The sequence below is a fragment of the Sceloporus occidentalis genome, unplaced genomic scaffold, assembly GCF_023333645.1.
Source record: "Sceloporus occidentalis isolate IW3139 unplaced genomic scaffold, rSceOcc1.0.p SCAF_21, whole genome shotgun sequence".
NCBI classification, from domain to species: domain Eukaryota; kingdom Metazoa; phylum Chordata; class Lepidosauria; order Squamata; family Phrynosomatidae; genus Sceloporus; species Sceloporus occidentalis.
This window is the reverse complement of record NW_028317001.1, coordinates 1,804,417-1,820,739: the sequence shown is the minus strand read 5'-3', so window position 1 is coordinate 1,820,739 and position 16,323 is coordinate 1,804,417. Positions and strand designations below refer to the sequence as shown.

The 16,323-nt window shown below is 62.2% G+C and overlaps 2 protein-coding genes across 4 annotated transcripts; one reads left to right on the top strand and one right to left on the bottom strand.

Annotated features, from left to right (window-relative positions):
* Positions 1-3,548: 3,548 nt before the first annotated feature.
* On the bottom strand, positions 3,549-16,259 carry LOC149301354 (apoptosis-inducing factor 3-like). Of its 3 annotated transcripts, XM_089484368.1 has the most exons (20): positions 15,723-16,257; positions 10,512-10,640; positions 9,350-9,437; positions 8,613-8,722; positions 8,332-8,441; positions 7,950-7,994; positions 7,781-7,862; positions 7,574-7,686; positions 7,166-7,252; positions 6,789-6,880; positions 6,357-6,487; positions 6,115-6,230; positions 5,581-5,652; positions 5,409-5,472; positions 5,031-5,107; positions 4,811-4,928; positions 4,498-4,596; positions 4,252-4,327; positions 3,774-3,878; positions 3,549-3,665 (listed from the first exon to the last, which is right to left on the bottom strand). In XM_089484368.1, the coding sequence occupies exons 3-20, from the start codon at positions 9,430-9,432 to the stop codon at positions 3,641-3,643; spliced, it is 1,605 nt and encodes a 534-aa protein (XP_089340494.1). In that variant the 5' UTR covers positions 9,433-9,437; positions 10,512-10,640; positions 15,723-16,257; the 3' UTR covers positions 3,549-3,640. The 3 variants fall into 3 exon arrangements, with proteins under 3 accessions (XP_089340494.1, XP_089340496.1, XP_089340497.1); XM_089484370.1 differs by lacking the exon at positions 3,774-3,878 and having other exon boundaries at positions 15,723-16,258; XM_089484371.1 differs by lacking the exons at positions 3,549-3,665; positions 3,774-3,878; positions 4,252-4,327 and having other exon boundaries at positions 4,502-4,664; positions 15,723-16,259.
* On the top strand, positions 11,351-15,701 carry LOC149301355 (TLC domain-containing protein 2-like). The gene is made up of 4 exons (XM_089484372.1): positions 11,351-11,574; positions 11,673-11,755; positions 13,245-13,327; positions 14,350-15,701. Exons 1-4 carry the CDS (start codon positions 11,393-11,395, stop codon positions 14,716-14,718), a joined length of 717 nt encoding a protein of 238 aa, XP_089340498.1. The 5' UTR covers positions 11,351-11,392; the 3' UTR covers positions 14,719-15,701.
* Positions 16,260-16,323: the final 64 nt, after the last annotated feature.

Genomic DNA, 16,323 nt, shown 5'->3' with positions numbered 1-16,323 from the left:
CCGGAGAGGCCTTTGGGGCGGCGGCGGCGGCAGGGGATGGGGCTCCCCCTTTGCGCCCCAGAGCTTCTCAAAGGGTCGGGTGCTGCTGCCAGTGCTCTGCGTCTGTGGGATGCGTCTGAGACAGTGTGCCCCCCCCAAAAGGAGCCAAGGAAAGCCCCCTCCCCATTTCCGTCGGGCTTTAGGCTTCAGGGTGGGCAGGCCCCACGGAGCCCCGTCCGTGCCAGCCTTGGCCCTGCCTAGCCCAGCGTGGGCGGCCAGGGAGGAAGGGCGGGCTGCTTGCCCGTTGCCTTTCCAGGGAGGCCCATGTGCGTTACGTAAGGAGCCGGGCCTAAAGATAGACGGCGGTTATTTCTGGCCCTGGGGCAGAAGGGCACAGACAGGGGCCTCCCAGGCGGAAGGGGTCAGCGCCTGGGTCTCACGGAGGGAAGGAGGGCTGCAGGGTCCAGAGGGGCTCCAGGAGGCAGGGGAGGGGGCTCCACTGGCCCAGGGCCCTCTGCTCTCTCAGGCTCCAGGCCAAGGTGCGAGAGAGAGAGAGGCCCAGGGCTGCTCCTGCCCCCCCAAAAAAATCCCAGGGGAATCACTGCGGGGCCCTTGGTCAGGCAAAGGGGGGGCTCTTTCCGAAAGGAGGGGGGGTTGGTGCCCCAGGCCTCAGGCAAAGCGGGGCAGAGGGAGGGAGGCCTTCCTGGATCTTGGCAGAAGGGAGGGAGGGGCCGGCATGGCTGGCATTCCTGGGGAGGGAGGGAGGTCTCCTCCTTCCTCAGGGACCCCCTCCCTCCGCAAAGGTCACCGCTGACGTCAGGCCCTCCCTCTGCCACTGGGGCGGGGGATGATGAGGGTGGCAGCGGAGCCCCTGGAGGCCTCCAGGGCGACCGCCGGGGGAAGGAAGCAAGGGCAGGATGTCGCGCCCTCTGCCCGGGTCACGTGGCGGGCGGGCGGGTGGGGGGCGTCACGTGGGCGGGATGTGGAGGCAGCTGATTGGCCCCTGGGGGCGGAGGGGGCCCTTGGGGCTGCCCCCCCCGAGAGAGAGAGAGCGAGGGAGGGAGGGGCGCCTGTCCCTTTAAATAATCTGCGCAGTCATCCTCCCTCCCTCCGCCGCCCCCCCGCGCGGAGTGCCAAGTCACCGGGGTCAGGCGAGTTCCCCTGGCCACGCCCCCGCCCGCCCTGATTGGCCCACGGAGGAGGACGGAGCCGCTCCCCATTGGCTCCCCCGCTTCCGCACAACTTCTCGGAATCTTCGGTGCGTCACCGGCCCAGACGCCGCCCGGGGCCCTCCTTCGAGCGGAGGCAGCGCTGCCGGCCCAAGGAAGGCGCCCCAGAAAATGCCAACTCACCGCGGCGCGGGGCACGCCGGGAGCGGCCCCGAACTACGCTTCCCAGGAGCCCCCGCGCCGCCGCCGCCGCCTGGCTCCCTCCCCTCCCTCCCTCCATCTCCATGGCGACGGGGGCACCCTTCCCGCCAGAGGCTCCGCCCCCCAGAGGCGAGCGAGGCTCCGAACGGGTTGGGGGCGTGTCGGTGGGCGGTGCCCAGGGCTCCTATTGGCCCTTCGTGGCTGCCAATCGGAGGGCGGTGCGAGAGAGCGAGGGAGTCGGACAGCTGATCAGAGGCAGAAGAAGCGGAGCCGGTCGGTGAGTGAGAGAGAGCGAGAGCGAGAGAGCGGAGGAGGGACTCCGGGAAGGAGAGGGGCCCCCGGGGCTCCTCCGCTCCCTCTCCCCGGGAGGCCCCTTCTCCAAGGCGGGATCCCTGCCTCTTTCCCTCCTTCCCTGGCCCCAGTCCGGCGCCTCTCCCTCTTTGCCTCCGTCTTCCGGGCGTGAGCCTTACGCAACCGGAGGCCGGTGCCGGGTTTCCAGTGGGAGGCGCCCATAGGCCTCCCTCCCTCCCTCTCTCTCTCTCTCTCTGTCACCGGCGAGGTCACCTTCCCGATGGCGCCCTCCTCCTCTCCCTGAGTCCCTGCCTGCCTGCCCCGGGCCTTGCCTGCTCTGGTCCTGCGGGGCCCCGGGAAGCCTGTCCGCCTCCCTCCCTCCCTCCCTGGCTGGGTCTGTCTGCCTCTGCTGCTGACTCATGCCCGCCCCTCCTCCCTGCCTCCCTCCCTCGCTGCCGCCTTGTGTCCGGCGCTGGAATGCTTGGCATCCGGAGAGAGAGAGAGGCGCCATGCCAGCCGCGGAGGGGAAGGAAGGGGGCTCCGTGGCTCAGCGCCTCACCAGAGTGGCCCCCGGGGAAGGAAGGAGAGCGCTGGGGCCGGTGAGTCACCGCGGGCCTGGGCCCCGTCCTCCTCCCTGGCCCAGGAGACTGACTCCCCTCCCTTCTCCCGCAGGCAGCCTCCGCCTCGTCCTCCAGGCGCCCGGCAGCAGTTCTTCGGTGGCATCGCTTTACGTCCCTTTCCAGCAGCTAAAGCTGCCAGTTGAAGAACTGTTGCCCGCCGCCAAGAGCCTCCGCCGCCGCCAGACCCAGGATCCCCCCCTCCGAGGAAGAAGAGGAAGAGGAAGAAGGGTAAGCCGAAGGGGACCCCGGGAAGCCCCCCCGACGCCCCCCGGGAGAGCAATGAGGGACCCTCCCCCCAAAAGGCCCCGCTGCAGCCCCTTCCCCAAAGGAGGGAGGGAGGGGGGCCCTGGCAGAGACCCCCGCAGACAGAGACCCCTCCCCGGCCTGTCCTCAGGCGACCCTCGGAGGGGAAGAAAGGGGCCCAGAGGAGGAAGAAGAGGAAAAGCTGGAAGGGGCCCAGAGCTCCCTCTGGCGGCCGAAAGGGGGGACGGCGCCCGGCCTCCGAGGGGAGGGAGGGAGGGAGGGAGGGAGGGAGGGGCAGGGAAGGGGGGAGGGTCGGGGGAGGATGGGCCCTGCAGTCACCCAGGCGCCCCTTCCACACACTGCTCTCCCTCCCCCCCTTTTCCTCCCAGAAAGGTTGGGTCTTAGCAAGCCCTGCCACCTCCATGGCCTTTCCTCCCTTTGGCTGCATTGGGTTAAAGCCCTTTCATGCCATTGAGCTTCGGTTCAAAGTTCAACTGTAAGCTGCCTGGAGTCCCAATGGAGGGAGAAGGCCAGGCTAGCAGCAACAAGGACACAGGCCCCATCGAGGCCCACCAAGGCTGCTCCACTCGGAGACCAGCGCCAGCCCAGGGCTGATGGGCTTTGTAGTTCCTGTTCCCTGGCTGAAGACAAGGGCCGGCGCTTGGCCTGCCTCTCCCCACGCTGGTCCTGGTGACTGGAGGGACCCCTTCCCAAGGAATTTGCTCCAAGAATGAAGGGAAGCAGGGAGATGAGTCAGATACATGTGGACGCCCCTCCAGCCCCACACTGCTTTAATTCCTATGGATACCCCAAAAGAAATAAAGGAGCCCAAGGGCTGAGAGACCAAAGTGACCAGACTGACGCTGTCGTAATTTGTGCCCGACGCAACACTTTGGAGAGGCTTTTAAGGCTGGGAGGTGGGATGGCCGCTGCCCTGCGTCTGGAAGGCCTAGGCTGACCTGGGGGGGGGGTTCTCTCGTGCGGAGGGTCCCCAAAGGCACAGGCAGCCTGAGGGCAAATACCAGGAAAACTCTGGACACGTCTCAGCTTCTCATAGCCTTTAATCTGCGTTGTTTTCAAAGACACGCTGCCCCAAGGGCCAAGCGGGCACTGCGTCTGTTCCTCCCGCTGGTGGGCTTAGGTTTTGGGCACCTCCATGGACCTGGAAGGGAAGGAGGTGGCGGCTGAGGGAGGGCAGGCCTTGCGCAGGTGGGTTGCTGCTGCAGCTGCTGAGGCCCAGGGCCAGCTGGCCAAAGGGAGCTCTACTCACTCTGCCTCTGTCTTGGAGATCCTTCTGCCTGACAGCAAGACCTCGGCCACCATGGAGACCAAGGGGTCAAAGTTCAGGCTGGCCACGGCCGTCACAAAGCCCTCCCTGAGGAAGGATGGAAGAGGGGGAGGCTCTCAGGGGCCCTTCCGGGGGACTGGCAGCTCTGGGCCCCCAAAGAAGCCCCTGGCATCCATTCTGTGGGTGAAGCCGGGGGCTTTCAGGTCCCCTCCTCTGGGGCTCAATCCCCAGAGCCCCCAGGAGGCAATCTCAGGCTCCAGTGCTGGCCTGTGTCTGATCTGGACTGCTTTCCCTGCCACCTCCAAAGGGACATCCCCACAAGGGTGGCAGTGAGGGGCTGGAGTGGAGGGCATCCCTCCTGCCCGCCATCAAAGCACCCAAAAGCAGGGGGGCCAGGCAGATGGAGACCCCTGTTTCCATCAGCCACCACCCCTCCCCTCCTTCCTAGTCTCAGACTCACCTAAGGTAGAAAAGGAGGAACTTCCCCTGGTCCAGGTTCCCCTTCAGGACAGTGTCTGTGTAGCCAATCCCACAACCTGAAAATGACAGCAGGGAGCAAGACTATTTAGGAGATACAGCCCCAGGAAAAGAGTGCCCCAGGAGGGCTGGTGGCTTCTGGGCCCATTCCTGCTGCTTGGTGGGCACTATGCCCAGCTGGCCAGCCCTTCCTGGGACGCCCAATGCTTTGCTCCTGGCCCAGACGCACCTGCGTAGCGGATGGTTTTCTTTTGCAGGCGGGTCCAGAAGAAAGGGACTGTGTGCAGCTCCTTCTGCCGCTGAAGGATGTTCAGGGCGGCCACATGGCCTGGAGGAGAGGGAGATGGTGGAGGGTGGCCGCACTGGAGCATCCTTTCCCCGTGGGCCTTCCCTCATCTGCCCGCCAAGGGGAAGGAAGGAAAGGGATCATCCTCCACTGGATCCCAAATCCCATTGCATCCCATCCTTGGCGTTGTGGGTGGGAGTGTTGCAGCCCCACCCCAGACACGCTGTGGGGAGCAAATAGGGGCAGAAGTGCTTACCGTGGGCTTGGGCGATCTGCCAGTGGCAGATGGGGATGCTCTTCCCATCCAGCAAAGCCACTGGGAAGGAGGCCACGTCTCCTGCAGCAAAGACTGAGGGGGCACTAGTCCTCATGAACTGGCGGGGGGGGGGGCAGAGAGAGAGAGAGAGAGAGACTGATCAGAATGGGAAGGAAGGAAGGGAAGGAACCCTCCCCCCCCCCGCCCAGTCTTCACCTACCAGGTCCACCAGGACGGCACCGCTCCGGTCGAGCGCGATGGAGTTTCCCTGGAGGAAAGTGGAGTTTGGGACAACGCCTGTGGGCAGAGGAAAGGCCCCATTCAGGTTTGGAGAGGTTCTTAATTCAGTGGCAGGCAATAAGAAGCCAATAAGACTGGCCACCCCATCATCCCCCAACCATGGTGGGGCCCCTCTGGGCTGGAAGTCCAGCTGTGCCTCTAAGCGGATTCTGTGGCTGCTCCCTGGCGCCACCTTGTGGCCACTGTAGGTAAAGGACAGGAAACTCCCTTCAAGGGTCCCCACTCCTGCCATTGCAGCTTCTTAGGGGCTGGGAGTGTGCGAGGTGAAGCTTTTCTCCCCACTCCATCACCTACTCACCAATGCCCACCACCACCACGTCTGCTGGGATCTTGTGTCCGCTGCCCAGAACAACCTGGGTGACCTGGGAGGGAAACAGAATGAGGGTGGCGTTATGGGTGGCTGGTGGGGCCCCCGTGATGGACAGAGCCCAGGAGCCCCCAGTGGGGTGGACAGAAGGAGAGAGACCGACCTTGCCCTCCTGGCCCTGCAGCTCTGCCACCTCTGCTTCCAGGTGGAACTTCACTCCCTGGGCCTGGAGCATCTGGAGGGAGGAAGGAAAAGAGGGGGTTACACCAGCAGCACCCTTCTTTGCACCCTTTAGAAATCGACACCTCTTCGGAGACCCAGCAACTTCTAGGGGAGGGCTTGGCTGTGCAGCATCAGCAGTAGTTGGATGGAAAGGGCCAAAGGCCCTCTGAGGGCCACAGCGGTGCTCCTGCTGGAACTTAGCCTTGACCCATGCTGACCAGGGAAGTCCCAGCAGAAAAAGTGACAACCCCCGTCCCCCCAAAAAGTTACTCTTCCACCTCAAAGCCTGCCTTTTCCTAAAACAGAAGTGACTTCCAAATTCCCCCTAAAGGCTCACAGGGGGAAACCCTAGCAGCTCAGCCTAGCCAGACCCCCTTCTCCTCACCAGAGTCTGTGCTGTGGGGGTTTGTGTGCCCCTTTGTAACCACGAAGGGATGCCAGACCTTCCCTGCCCCCCAGAGTCCCAGCTCCCCACCTTCATGGCTGTGAGGCCGACCTGCTCCCCCAGCGCCACATGGTACGGAAGGTGGCCCCTTTCCACCACCTCGATGCTCGAGGCCTTCCCAGCCAGGCTGGATGCCACCTCCATACCTGCAAGGAATGGTTGGGAGGAAAGCTGAAGCAAAACAGAGTTCAAGTGGGTGCCATGGGGTCAGGTTGGCCCTCCTGAAAGCACCCCAGGCCACACCTGACTCCCCCCTGCTGCCACCTCCATACCAATAAAGGATGCTCCTATGATCACCGCTTTCTTGCCCATCGCCAGCTTCAGGATCTGGGAGGAATCCTCTGGGGTGAGGAGGCTGCAGACGTTCTGCAGGTCAGATCCTGGGCACTTGAGGCGCCGGGGGCTGGAGGGGGGAAATGGTGGCAGCCATGGGTCCCTGGGGGGCAGCTGGGTCCCTGGGGGGCAGCTGGGCCCCTTAGCCTTGCCAGCCAAAGTGGGAAAGGCCCCATCCTGACACCCCACTCCCCCCGCATAGCTCCACTGTCCATATAAATATAGTAATAATAATGGTGGGCAGTAGACGGTTCCCTCCCAGATGAGAGGTTTGCTGAGGCGGGAGACACTGGGGCCAGGCCCCCTGGATCACAGGCCAGGCTCTCCTCACATGGCCCTCAGCTCCGCTGCCCTTTCTGGTGGCCATCTACCTGCTCCCTGTGGCTATCAGGAGGTTGTCGTACGCCTGACAGGTTCCATCGCTGAACTGGGCCATTTTGCCATCCGGATTAATTGAAACGACCTGCAGACAAAAAGATGGGGGGGGGGGAGAACCCCCTTTGGGCACCCAGCAGATCCATGCTGAGCTTGTGGGGGTACTGACAGGGACAGGCTCCCCAGCTGCGCCCTTCTGGGTCTGGATCTCCCCCAAGCCAAGAAGTGCACTGGTTTAACCTTGGGTTGGTCCCTCAGCCTGGCCTGCCTCACATGGAGGAGGTTGTGGCTGGGCTGATGCCACCCACCTTCCCTCAGACTAGGGAGACCCACAGGTATGTCCCCTCCAACGCCCCAAGGGCTTCTCCCCCACCTCTTTCTGCCTCCAGACTTCAATGCCATGGGCGTCCAAGAAGCTCTCCGGCCGCAGAGTGATGTCCTCCACCTTGGCCCCTATTTCCTAGAAGTGGCAAAAGTGGGGAGTTGCCTTATGTCTGGAAAACCCCAGCAAGGAAGACCTTGGTGCTGGGAAAGGGGGGCTCTTTTTGCACATTGTTGGGGTCTCCCCATCACTGCCTCCCTCTGGCACCAAAGGCATTGGTACTCAAGGGGGCTGAAACCTCATCAAGGGCCTGTGCTGGCACTTATATGTGCCCTCCTCCCATTTTTGTGGGCTCAGTTGGGGAAGAGTTGTAGAGAAGCTTAACTTGGGGGTCCCCCACATTCCAGATGTGTTGCTGTTGGCATCCCTCATACATGCACACATGCGCACCCCACAGACCTTGCTCAGCTTGGTCTTGTCGTAGGGCAGGTGAGCCTCCCTTGTTACCATGATGATCCTGCCTGTAAAGCCCTCTTGCCGAAGGGTCTCCGCACAAGTCAAAGATGCTGGCCCTGGAAGGAAACGGGACGAGTGGGAAGACCCCCATGAGCTCCCCTGCTTTTAGCTGTTCCTTGAACCCTGGGCCCTCCCAGCCTACATCCTCACCTGCTCCCAGGAGCAGCACCGTCTGGGGGTTGAGGGGGTTTCGCTCGCTCATGGCCTTCAAGCGGCGGCTGCGCTCCAGGTCCTGCCAGGAAAGAAGGGAGAGGCAGCCCATGTCTTCAAGTGTTGGGTGCTTCTGGGGGCCCCACAGGTGTGTTCATGTGCTTCTTACCTTCAACCTTGCTGTGATGTAGACCTGCCCTCCGTCCACAGCCACCTGCAGGAAGCCAAGATGCAAATCAATGGTGCTGCAGGGGTTTTGGTGGGGAGAGGGCTCTCAAATGGAGCAAAAGCAGACTCTCCCTGGCCACACGCCTAAGGGCCTAAATCAGCCTTTTACTAATACCATAACCTGTGGTGTGTGAAAGCAGGAAAGGAGGAATACTTTTAATAAACATTCTTTCCTTAGCCACTAGCGATGGGGGCAGGCAGTGGGAGGAGGGCAACATCCCATGCGCCCCCCCAGGTGCTACCCAGCCACACCTCCTGAGGGAAAGAGACCCTCTCCTGGCTTCCTGCAAAGGTTGGGGAGAAGCCACTTGGTTGGGGCTCACCTTGAAAGCTGGGAGGCAGTCCAGGGTGGGGTACTCCTCAATGTCTCCCGTCTGGATGTTGAAGCATGCCCCATGCCAGGGGCAACGCAGCCGGCCTGGTGCCAAGTACCCTGTAATTAAGACCAGGGGAGGTCACCCTGAGGACTGGGAGATCTAGAAACCTCTAACCCCAGGGTCCAGCAGTAGTTGTTAATATACTGGGGTCCCCTTTGTGAGAAAGTGGGGGAGAAGGGTTGGTTCCTACCAGCCCATTGCCCCTGAGTTGGGGAGGGGGAACTCACCTTTGGAGAGGGGGGCCCCCGCATGAGGACACCGGCCCCCCACCGCCCAGAACTGGAGGTGCTCTCGCACCAAAACCACTGGGTAGCCAGCCACCTCCACCTCCCGCACCCTGCAGTTGAACAGAAAAATGATGAAAACAGGTGGCACCCCAAAAGCACTCAGTGGGCAAGGGCCAGCTTCCTCCTCCTGGAAATCTTTTACGCTGGGAGAGGATGCTGTAATAGTCTCCTGGGGTTTGCATGCTCCCCCCCACCATTCGCCCCAGGAATCTGTGGGCTTCAGGATTTGGGCGTTCAGGGCGGTGCAAAAGATGGGGTCCCCTAAAAGCCAGGAAATGCTGGCATCACATCCCTCCCAAGACGGCAGCCCCACTGAAGGGACGTAAAGCCATTTTGCCTGCAAAAGGAAGCAGCTGATCAAACGTCAAGGGCACAGCATGCTCCTTCCAGATAGGTTAGACTACAGCCCCCATCATCCCCAGCCAACATGGTCAAAGGCTGTGGTCTAAAGGGGGAAAGCCTATGTACCCTATGCACAATAAGTCTCTAAATGAAGAAATCAGAACAACGAGGAGGGTCTGGTACTGAGCAACAGTACTATACATCTGTGAGCTGGTCCAACTCGCCAGGAGGAGCCCATCCTGGAAAGGCTTGATTCTGCTTCATGCCCTTCCCTTAGGGCACAGGAGGTGTGCCCCCAACCCATCCCACCCCAAGGCCCCCGCAACGATGCTCACTCTCCATCGCGCACTTCGTCCGCCCGGCAGACCGGCTGCGTCACCAAGGTGTCTCCTCCTGCTTTGCCTTTTTCTTCCTCCATGGCTCCTGGAGAGACAAGGGAAGCTTTAGGGGGCAGAGGTCAGCCTATCGGGCCCCAAGGCATCCTGAGACCTCAAAAGGCTGGCATCCTGGCACCACAAGGAGGCCTCTGCCAGGAAAATGAGAGTTGCGTGGCAGTCGAAGGCACCAAGAAAGAAGAGGAGGCAGCCCTTCTCCACTTGGGGACAGGAGAAGTTGCAGGGGGCAAGATTCCCTCCTGACTCCTCTCTTGCGTGGGACAGCAAGAGAGGAGGGAGCGCAAGCACTCCTAGACCAAATCCAAGGGGAAGGTGCCATCCCAAGACCTGGAGAGACTCACTCCCAGATTCAGTGCTTTATTTGATCTGCATCCGCAGGGTCAAAGCAATGCAGCCTGTCTGTCTTTGTGCTCTGGCAAGGGCTGCGCCTGCCAGGGACCTTGTGGCGCTTCTTCTCCTCCTGAGGGTGAGAACGTGCCAATACCCTTTACAGCTCACCCCCTGGTTTTGGGTGTCTTCCCAGGGATGCCGCCTGTGCTCCTCCCAGCAACTCCTGCAGGGCTGGGTGGAGGGTGGACTGGACCGGCTGGTCGGCCGGGCCTCTCTTGCCACACAGGCGAGGAAGAGGAGGCATCCCACTGGCAGCTGGGAAAACATTCCCCAGGGAGAGAAGGCAGGTAGGCCCCAAACTGCTGAGGCAGGAGGAAGCCTGTCTGCCTTGGCCTCCCTCCCTCCCTCTGGCCAGCCCTCTGTCTGCCTGGCAGCTCATCCATCCCTCCAGGGAAAGCCCAGTTGCCAGTCAAGGGACCCTTCTTGGGAGGAGCAGGGGCCCCAGGGCTTGCGGAGCGGGAGAGTGACCAGATGCCGTCCTAAGAACAGGGATGCTTTGATGGAGAGTTCCTGCGTGGCAGAAGGGGGTGGACTATGTGAGGGCCCTTGGGGTCTCTTCCAACTCTATGATTCTATGATGCTCACTGCCAAGGACCACAAGGCTTTGCAGAGTGTTGGGTCTCTGCCGCCTGCTTGGAGGGCTCAGGGGGACCTGGGGGTGTGTGAACACTTTTGGAGAGCCCACCATCACAGGATCAGAATAGAGACCTACCTTGGTGGACGTGGCTCAGGGCAAAAGCGCTATAGGAAGTCCTTGGGAGTCAGATGGCTCTCCACCGAAGCTTCTGGGTCTTGGTCCAAGGGCTCCACTGGCCTGGCTCTGCTCTCCAGCGCTGGGCACCTGAGAAGAGAAGGAACCTGGCTTTGCCCTTGGGCCCTGGAGGGACCCCTGGCAGTGCCACCCTCCCTGCCTCCCTCCTTCCCTCTCTCTGGGCCTGGGAGAAGGAGGGCTGGCAGGGCTCCTGCTTTAGGATGCTCTTTTAATGGCTTCTTCTGCCCCCGCCTTGTCCCTTTCTGCCAGGACTTGCCAGAACTCTTGCCTTCCTTTGGAGAGCCATACGAGACAAAGGAGGCATTCTTCCCAGGGCTGCCCCTACTGCCCTGAGGGCATTCTGGGAGCTCTAGTCTTCAATGCTCCCAGTCCCAGTCGAGCTCAAAAGGCAGGATCCTGGCGCCCCGCAGAGGCCTCTGGGAGTCCGATGGGGTCCCTGGGGGGCTCCCCGAGGCCTGGTCTGAGTTGGGGATCCCGGCAGAGTAGGGCCCATCATCCCCGGGAGAAGGGTCCAGGGCTCCCTGCTGAGAGACTCACCCTCCCTTCCTCTCTCTCTGTCAGTCAGTCAGCTGAGCGAAGGGAGGGCGGGGCGGGGTTGGTGCGGGGGCGGGGCCTGGCCCCGGAGCTCCTCCTCCTCTTGCGGCGGGACTCCTCGGGTCAGCACTGCTTCCCCTTAGCGCCCCTGGGGGCGTGGCCTGCCTCTGAGGGCGTGGCCTCTCCTCCCCGGGGGCGGTCCCCGTCGCCATGGGGACGGAGGGCGTGGCCGGGCGGGGCGCCAATGAGGGCCCGCGGTGCCTCTCCTGTTCTTCCCCGGGGCGAGGATGGCGGCGGTGGGCTGCGTGGCGCTGGCGGGGGCCTCGGCGGCCTCCTTCCGGCTGCTGAACGTGGCCCTGGGCCGCCTGGTGCCCCCGCCGCCCTCGGCCCAGAGGAACCCCTGGAAGTGGCGCAACATCTGGACCTCGCTGGCCCACAGCCTCCTCAGCGGAGCCTCCGCCCTCCTCGGGTCAGAGAGGGAAGGAAGGGGAAGGGGAGGGATGGCTGGATGGGGCCGGGGTCGCCCTCCTTCCTTCCCTGGCTCAACGCCGCTCTCCTCCCCTCTAGGTTCTGGATGCACCCGCAGATGGCCCAGGACCTCATCGAGAGCCACCCGCCGGCCTCCCATCGCCTCCTCGGCATCTCCCTCGGTCAGAAAGGAGAAGGGGGCGCCCCACACTCCGCTGGGGCCCCGAGGGAGGGAGGGAGGGAGGCAGGGAGGGAGGCAGGGAGGGAAGCCCCCGGGGCTGGCACCGCGGGTCCTGGAGAGAGAGGGAGGGAGGCACGTGGGCAGAGGGGCAGCGGACAATCGAGGCCATTCTCCTCCTCTGCCCACATCTGCCAGGGAAGCAGCAGCAGCAGAGCATTCCTCCCGGGGACAGGCCTCTCCCCACCAGCAGCAGGGAGAAGGAAGGAAGGTGGGAAGGAAGGAAGAGGGGCAGCCAGGGATGGAGGGATGGGTGCCATTCAGGGCTCCAAGAGGACCCCCCAAAGGGGGGGCTCCTTCTCCCGAGCCCCTTTTGGGGAGCCCAGAATGGCACCCCATCCCTCTCTCCCTGGTTCCCTCCCAGAATCCCCCGCTCTCCCCATTAGGGCCATGAGAAGAACTTCCTCTGGGCCAACATCTATCCCAGCATCCAGGGTTGAGAGCAGCTCCTTCCCCAGACTAGGGCTCCCCCAAAGTCCCTCCGCGCCAAGCTCCCTGAACCTTGCTTCCACTTTGCATTGCGCTTCTCCCGCCTTTCCTTCCTTCCTTGTCAAAAGCTATGCCCAGGAGGCCTCCCTAAAAATCCCAGTAAGAGACAAGGAGTCAAATCAAGAGATTAATTCCAGAAACCTTAATAAGGCACAGCTCCCTCCGTTCAAAGAGCAGCAATTACCACAAATTGCTCCCGAGATGTCACTTTTGTTCCTTCAAAGGATAACACAGGAGCCAGGCAAGAAGAGCGCCTGGAGAACAGGCCTGGCACCGGAGGAGGAGGCCTCTGCCATTGCTGGACCTTGCTCTTTCTGGGAGAGACCCCTTGCCCAGGAGATGGGTCTCGGACCCACAACCGGCTGTGGACTATGGATCCCTCCAAGAGAGAGAGGAGAGGGCCTCTGAGCATGTTATGAGAGGGACTCCAGAGGTGCCCCTTGGGCCCCAGTCCCGCTCCTCCGCTCCGGAAGTAAGCCTTGGCATCCTAGGGTTGGCAGAGACCTTCAAGGGCCATCCAATCCAACCCCCTTTGGCCTTCATGCAAGACGATGCCTTCAAAGCCCTGCCTGTCACTGCTGCCCTGGTTTGACCCTCTTGGTTCAACTCAGAGTTTGCTTTGCGGGGCAAAGGGTAAGGATAGCTTTCTAGGGAAAACATTGTCGTGGGTGGCTCTGGCGTGAGCCAAAAAGTGGCACCGAGGGCCTGGGATGTCCCTCTCTTGCCATTCTGCCCAGGGAGGGAAACTCTTGTCCTTCATACTCTTTGGCATTTGGTGCCAAGGAGGGGCCAGGAGAGGCCTTCCCAGCCCCAGAGTTTTTGTGCTTCAGTCCTTCAGCTCAACATTGACCCACGGCCTTCCAGGGTTTGTCAGGTATGGGAGGGAAAGGACGAAGGGCCAAGGAAGCCCAAAAGTGACTCTTCCTCCTCCTCCTCCTCTTCAGGGTACTTCCTGCAGGACTTTCTGGACATGGCGAATAACCAGAAGCTGCACCAATGCTGGGAGCTCCTTTTCCATCACTTGGTGGTGAGTTCTTGCTGCTCTCCCTCCTGGGAAGGGGACCCAAGGGGTGCTTCTTAGGAGCCAGCATCGTGTGGGGAGAAGGCCCCCCTTTCAGGGCATGCCAAGGCCACCCCTTCCAAGGAGCTGCTGTCCAGTGGGAGGGGGACAGAGGATGATGGCCCGGCCGCTTCTTTGTCCTGGGTCTTGGTTTTGTAACGATGGCTTTGCAGCTTACATAAAGCGGAGCCAACCTGTGCCTCCTGGCGGTGGGTGCGGCTGGGCTGGGCTGGGCAGCTCTCCAGGAAGGACCTCTGGGCAGCTGAGCCACTCCTTTGGGAACTTCTGCCCAGCGAAGGGGGGGCTGGTGGGTGGGAGAGCAGCCCCACCTTCTCCAAGGTCTCTTTTACACAACGTCTTGTATAACGCATGCCAGGCTTGTTGGCCAGCGCCTCCCTGCTGCCTTTCTGCCCTGTGGGGGCCTCTGAGCACGTGCAGATCATTCCACTCCCCCTCAAAAAAAAACACAGGTCAAAGGGCATCCAGATCCCTGCCTGCTTGCTGACTTGGGTGGGTGGGGGATTCCTGTTCTCAGGATGCCTCCATGGGAAAGGGATCCTGTAGTGTCTTCGGAAGCTGCTGCCAGATGGGTCTAAAGGCCATTTCAATAATACATCTAATTCAGGCACTTAATCCCCAGCGGGAGGGGAGCGGCTAATCCCATTACTGTCTCTGCTGGAGGCAGCTTCGCTGGCTGTACTACTGACCCCCCCAAAGTAAACAGAAGGGTCTCCTGGTCCCTGGCTTAAGAGCAAGGGCGGGGGGGGGCATGCCTTGGAAAGTAGCCATCCATTCCTTGAAAATCCTTAAAGGGGAGATCTTCAGCACCTGCATCCCACAAGCTCCTAGGTCTCTCTCTCTCAGCTCAGTTGTGTGGCAGACGCTTCTCTTCCTTGCCCACTAGAGAAGGGGTTGGGGGGGGGTTCCTATGCCTTTAGATTCACCAGGTGGCCCTCTCTCATGGCTCGCTTCTCCCTCCGTCCTCCCAGGTGATCGTCTGCTTCGGCTTTGCCTTCCTGGCGCACCGCTACGTGGGCTTCGCCATGGTGGCCCTGCTGGTGGAGATCAACTCGGTCTTCCTGCACCTGCGGACCATCCTGCTGATGGCCGGCCAGGCCCAGACCACCTCCTACCGCCTGACCAGCCTGGTCAACCTGGGCACCTACGTGGTCTTCCGCATCACCACCTTGGCCTGGATGACCCGCTGGCTGGTGCTCAACCGGGAGAGCATCTCGCCAGGCACCTACGCCTTGAGCACGGTGGGCATGGCCATCATGACCCCCATGAACATCGTCCTCTTCTACCGCCTCCTCCGCAATGATTTCCTCACCTCCAGACGCTGCGAGAAGGAGAAATAACACTGCCCCTCCCCAAAAGCTGCTTGAGGACGGCTATGGGGCAGAGAGGGAGAGAGAATGGAGGAGGAGGGCCTGGCAGGTCTGTCCTTCCACATCTAGGCCATGGGTTGCAGTCGCTGCCGTTGTGACTCAGGAGCCTCTCCACTGAGGCCACAGAGGGGTCCCTTGGTGGGACCCACAGCCCCAGGAGAGTGGAGCCCAAGGAGGAAGCAAGTGGGCTTCCCCAGGGAGGGCGCTTATGGCAGCAACATGGTGCTGCATCATGTTTGTTCTTGGTGTGTCATATACATACACTGCACACACAGTGTCCCTGTGCGAGGGGCCTATTTCTGGGGAGACCCCCCCATCTGCCCCTTCCATGCATGCCCTCTTCTTGGGGGGCATTAGTTCTCTTCCAGACCAGAGAGGCCCCCAGCAAATGGCTAGAAATGAGGGCCACATACACACTGCTGGCTCCATCTCTCCCCTTCCTTTGGCCTCTTCTGCCATGATCTCCCACGGCTGGGCAGTTGGGGCTCCATTGGAGCCTGAAAGCGCAGCCGTGATGGAGGCCTCTCTCCACCCCAGTTTAAGCCCTTGAGGAGCTCCTTTGGGGTCTGGCCCGCTTTGTGCCTCCTCCACCGTCTGCAGGTGCATTTCTCCCCGGGAGAGAGAGGGAAGGAGGCAGGGGAAGGGGATGGGGTTTTGGGGGGGCTGGAAGGCAGCCAGTGGGGCTCCCTTGAGCTGCTCCCAGGAGGAAGCAGGCCAAAGGGCCAGGTGCAAACCCTGCTCTGCTCCTCTGCCGGCCAAGGCCTTGGGGCCTTGGAGGGTCCATGGAGGCAAGGGCCTTGCTGTCCTCCAAGGGCCCCTGTGCTCCCGGGGGCAGAGGCCCCCCTTCAAGGCACCCAGGCGCTTCCTCTCCTCTTCCTGGTAACCTCCGTTTGTACTGAAGTGTGTTTGTACGAAGTGACAGTCACTAACAATAAAAGAGCTTTGTAAAGGACGACGCTGGTCTCTGGTCCTACCTGCGAGGGAGGGAAGGAGGGAGTGAGCCAGGGCGGCGGAGGCGGGGAGGGGGTCCCCGGGGGGCCAGGCTCAGACGCCTCTCTCTCGGCCTAAACGCCCCGAAGACGATGCTGCTGCCAAGGGCTGCCACTCTGCGGGGCCAAGGCGCTCCGACTCCCCTTTGGCTGCCGCCGCTGTGGCTCCGCGTCTCCTTCGCTGCTGCCCAGAGTCCCTTGCCGGCCCCATGGACCTCCGGGAGGGTTCCTGCGGCGCCGGGGCTCCCTTTGCGGGGTTGGGCCCCGCGCCTGGGGCTCCGCAGAGGGCCTTCTCAGCCAGGGGCCCTGGAGGCGGCTTTCCCAGGCCCAGGGCCCGCTATTCGACGTCGGCCTCCCATCCAGGGGCCAGCCGGGGCTGGCCCGCTCTCCGCTTGGAGGGGCTCCGGGGCGGCTCTCCCTCGCGTGGCCTCGGCGGCGCCCAGGAGCCCTAAGCTCCGCAATGGGCCATAAAGAATGGACCTAGCCTCCCTAGACAGGCCACCTCTCCTCGCTCTCCGGACGTACGGAGACGCTTCCCCCTCCCTGCGCAGCGCTGATTGGCTGAGCTCCGCGCCTGTCTGCGAAA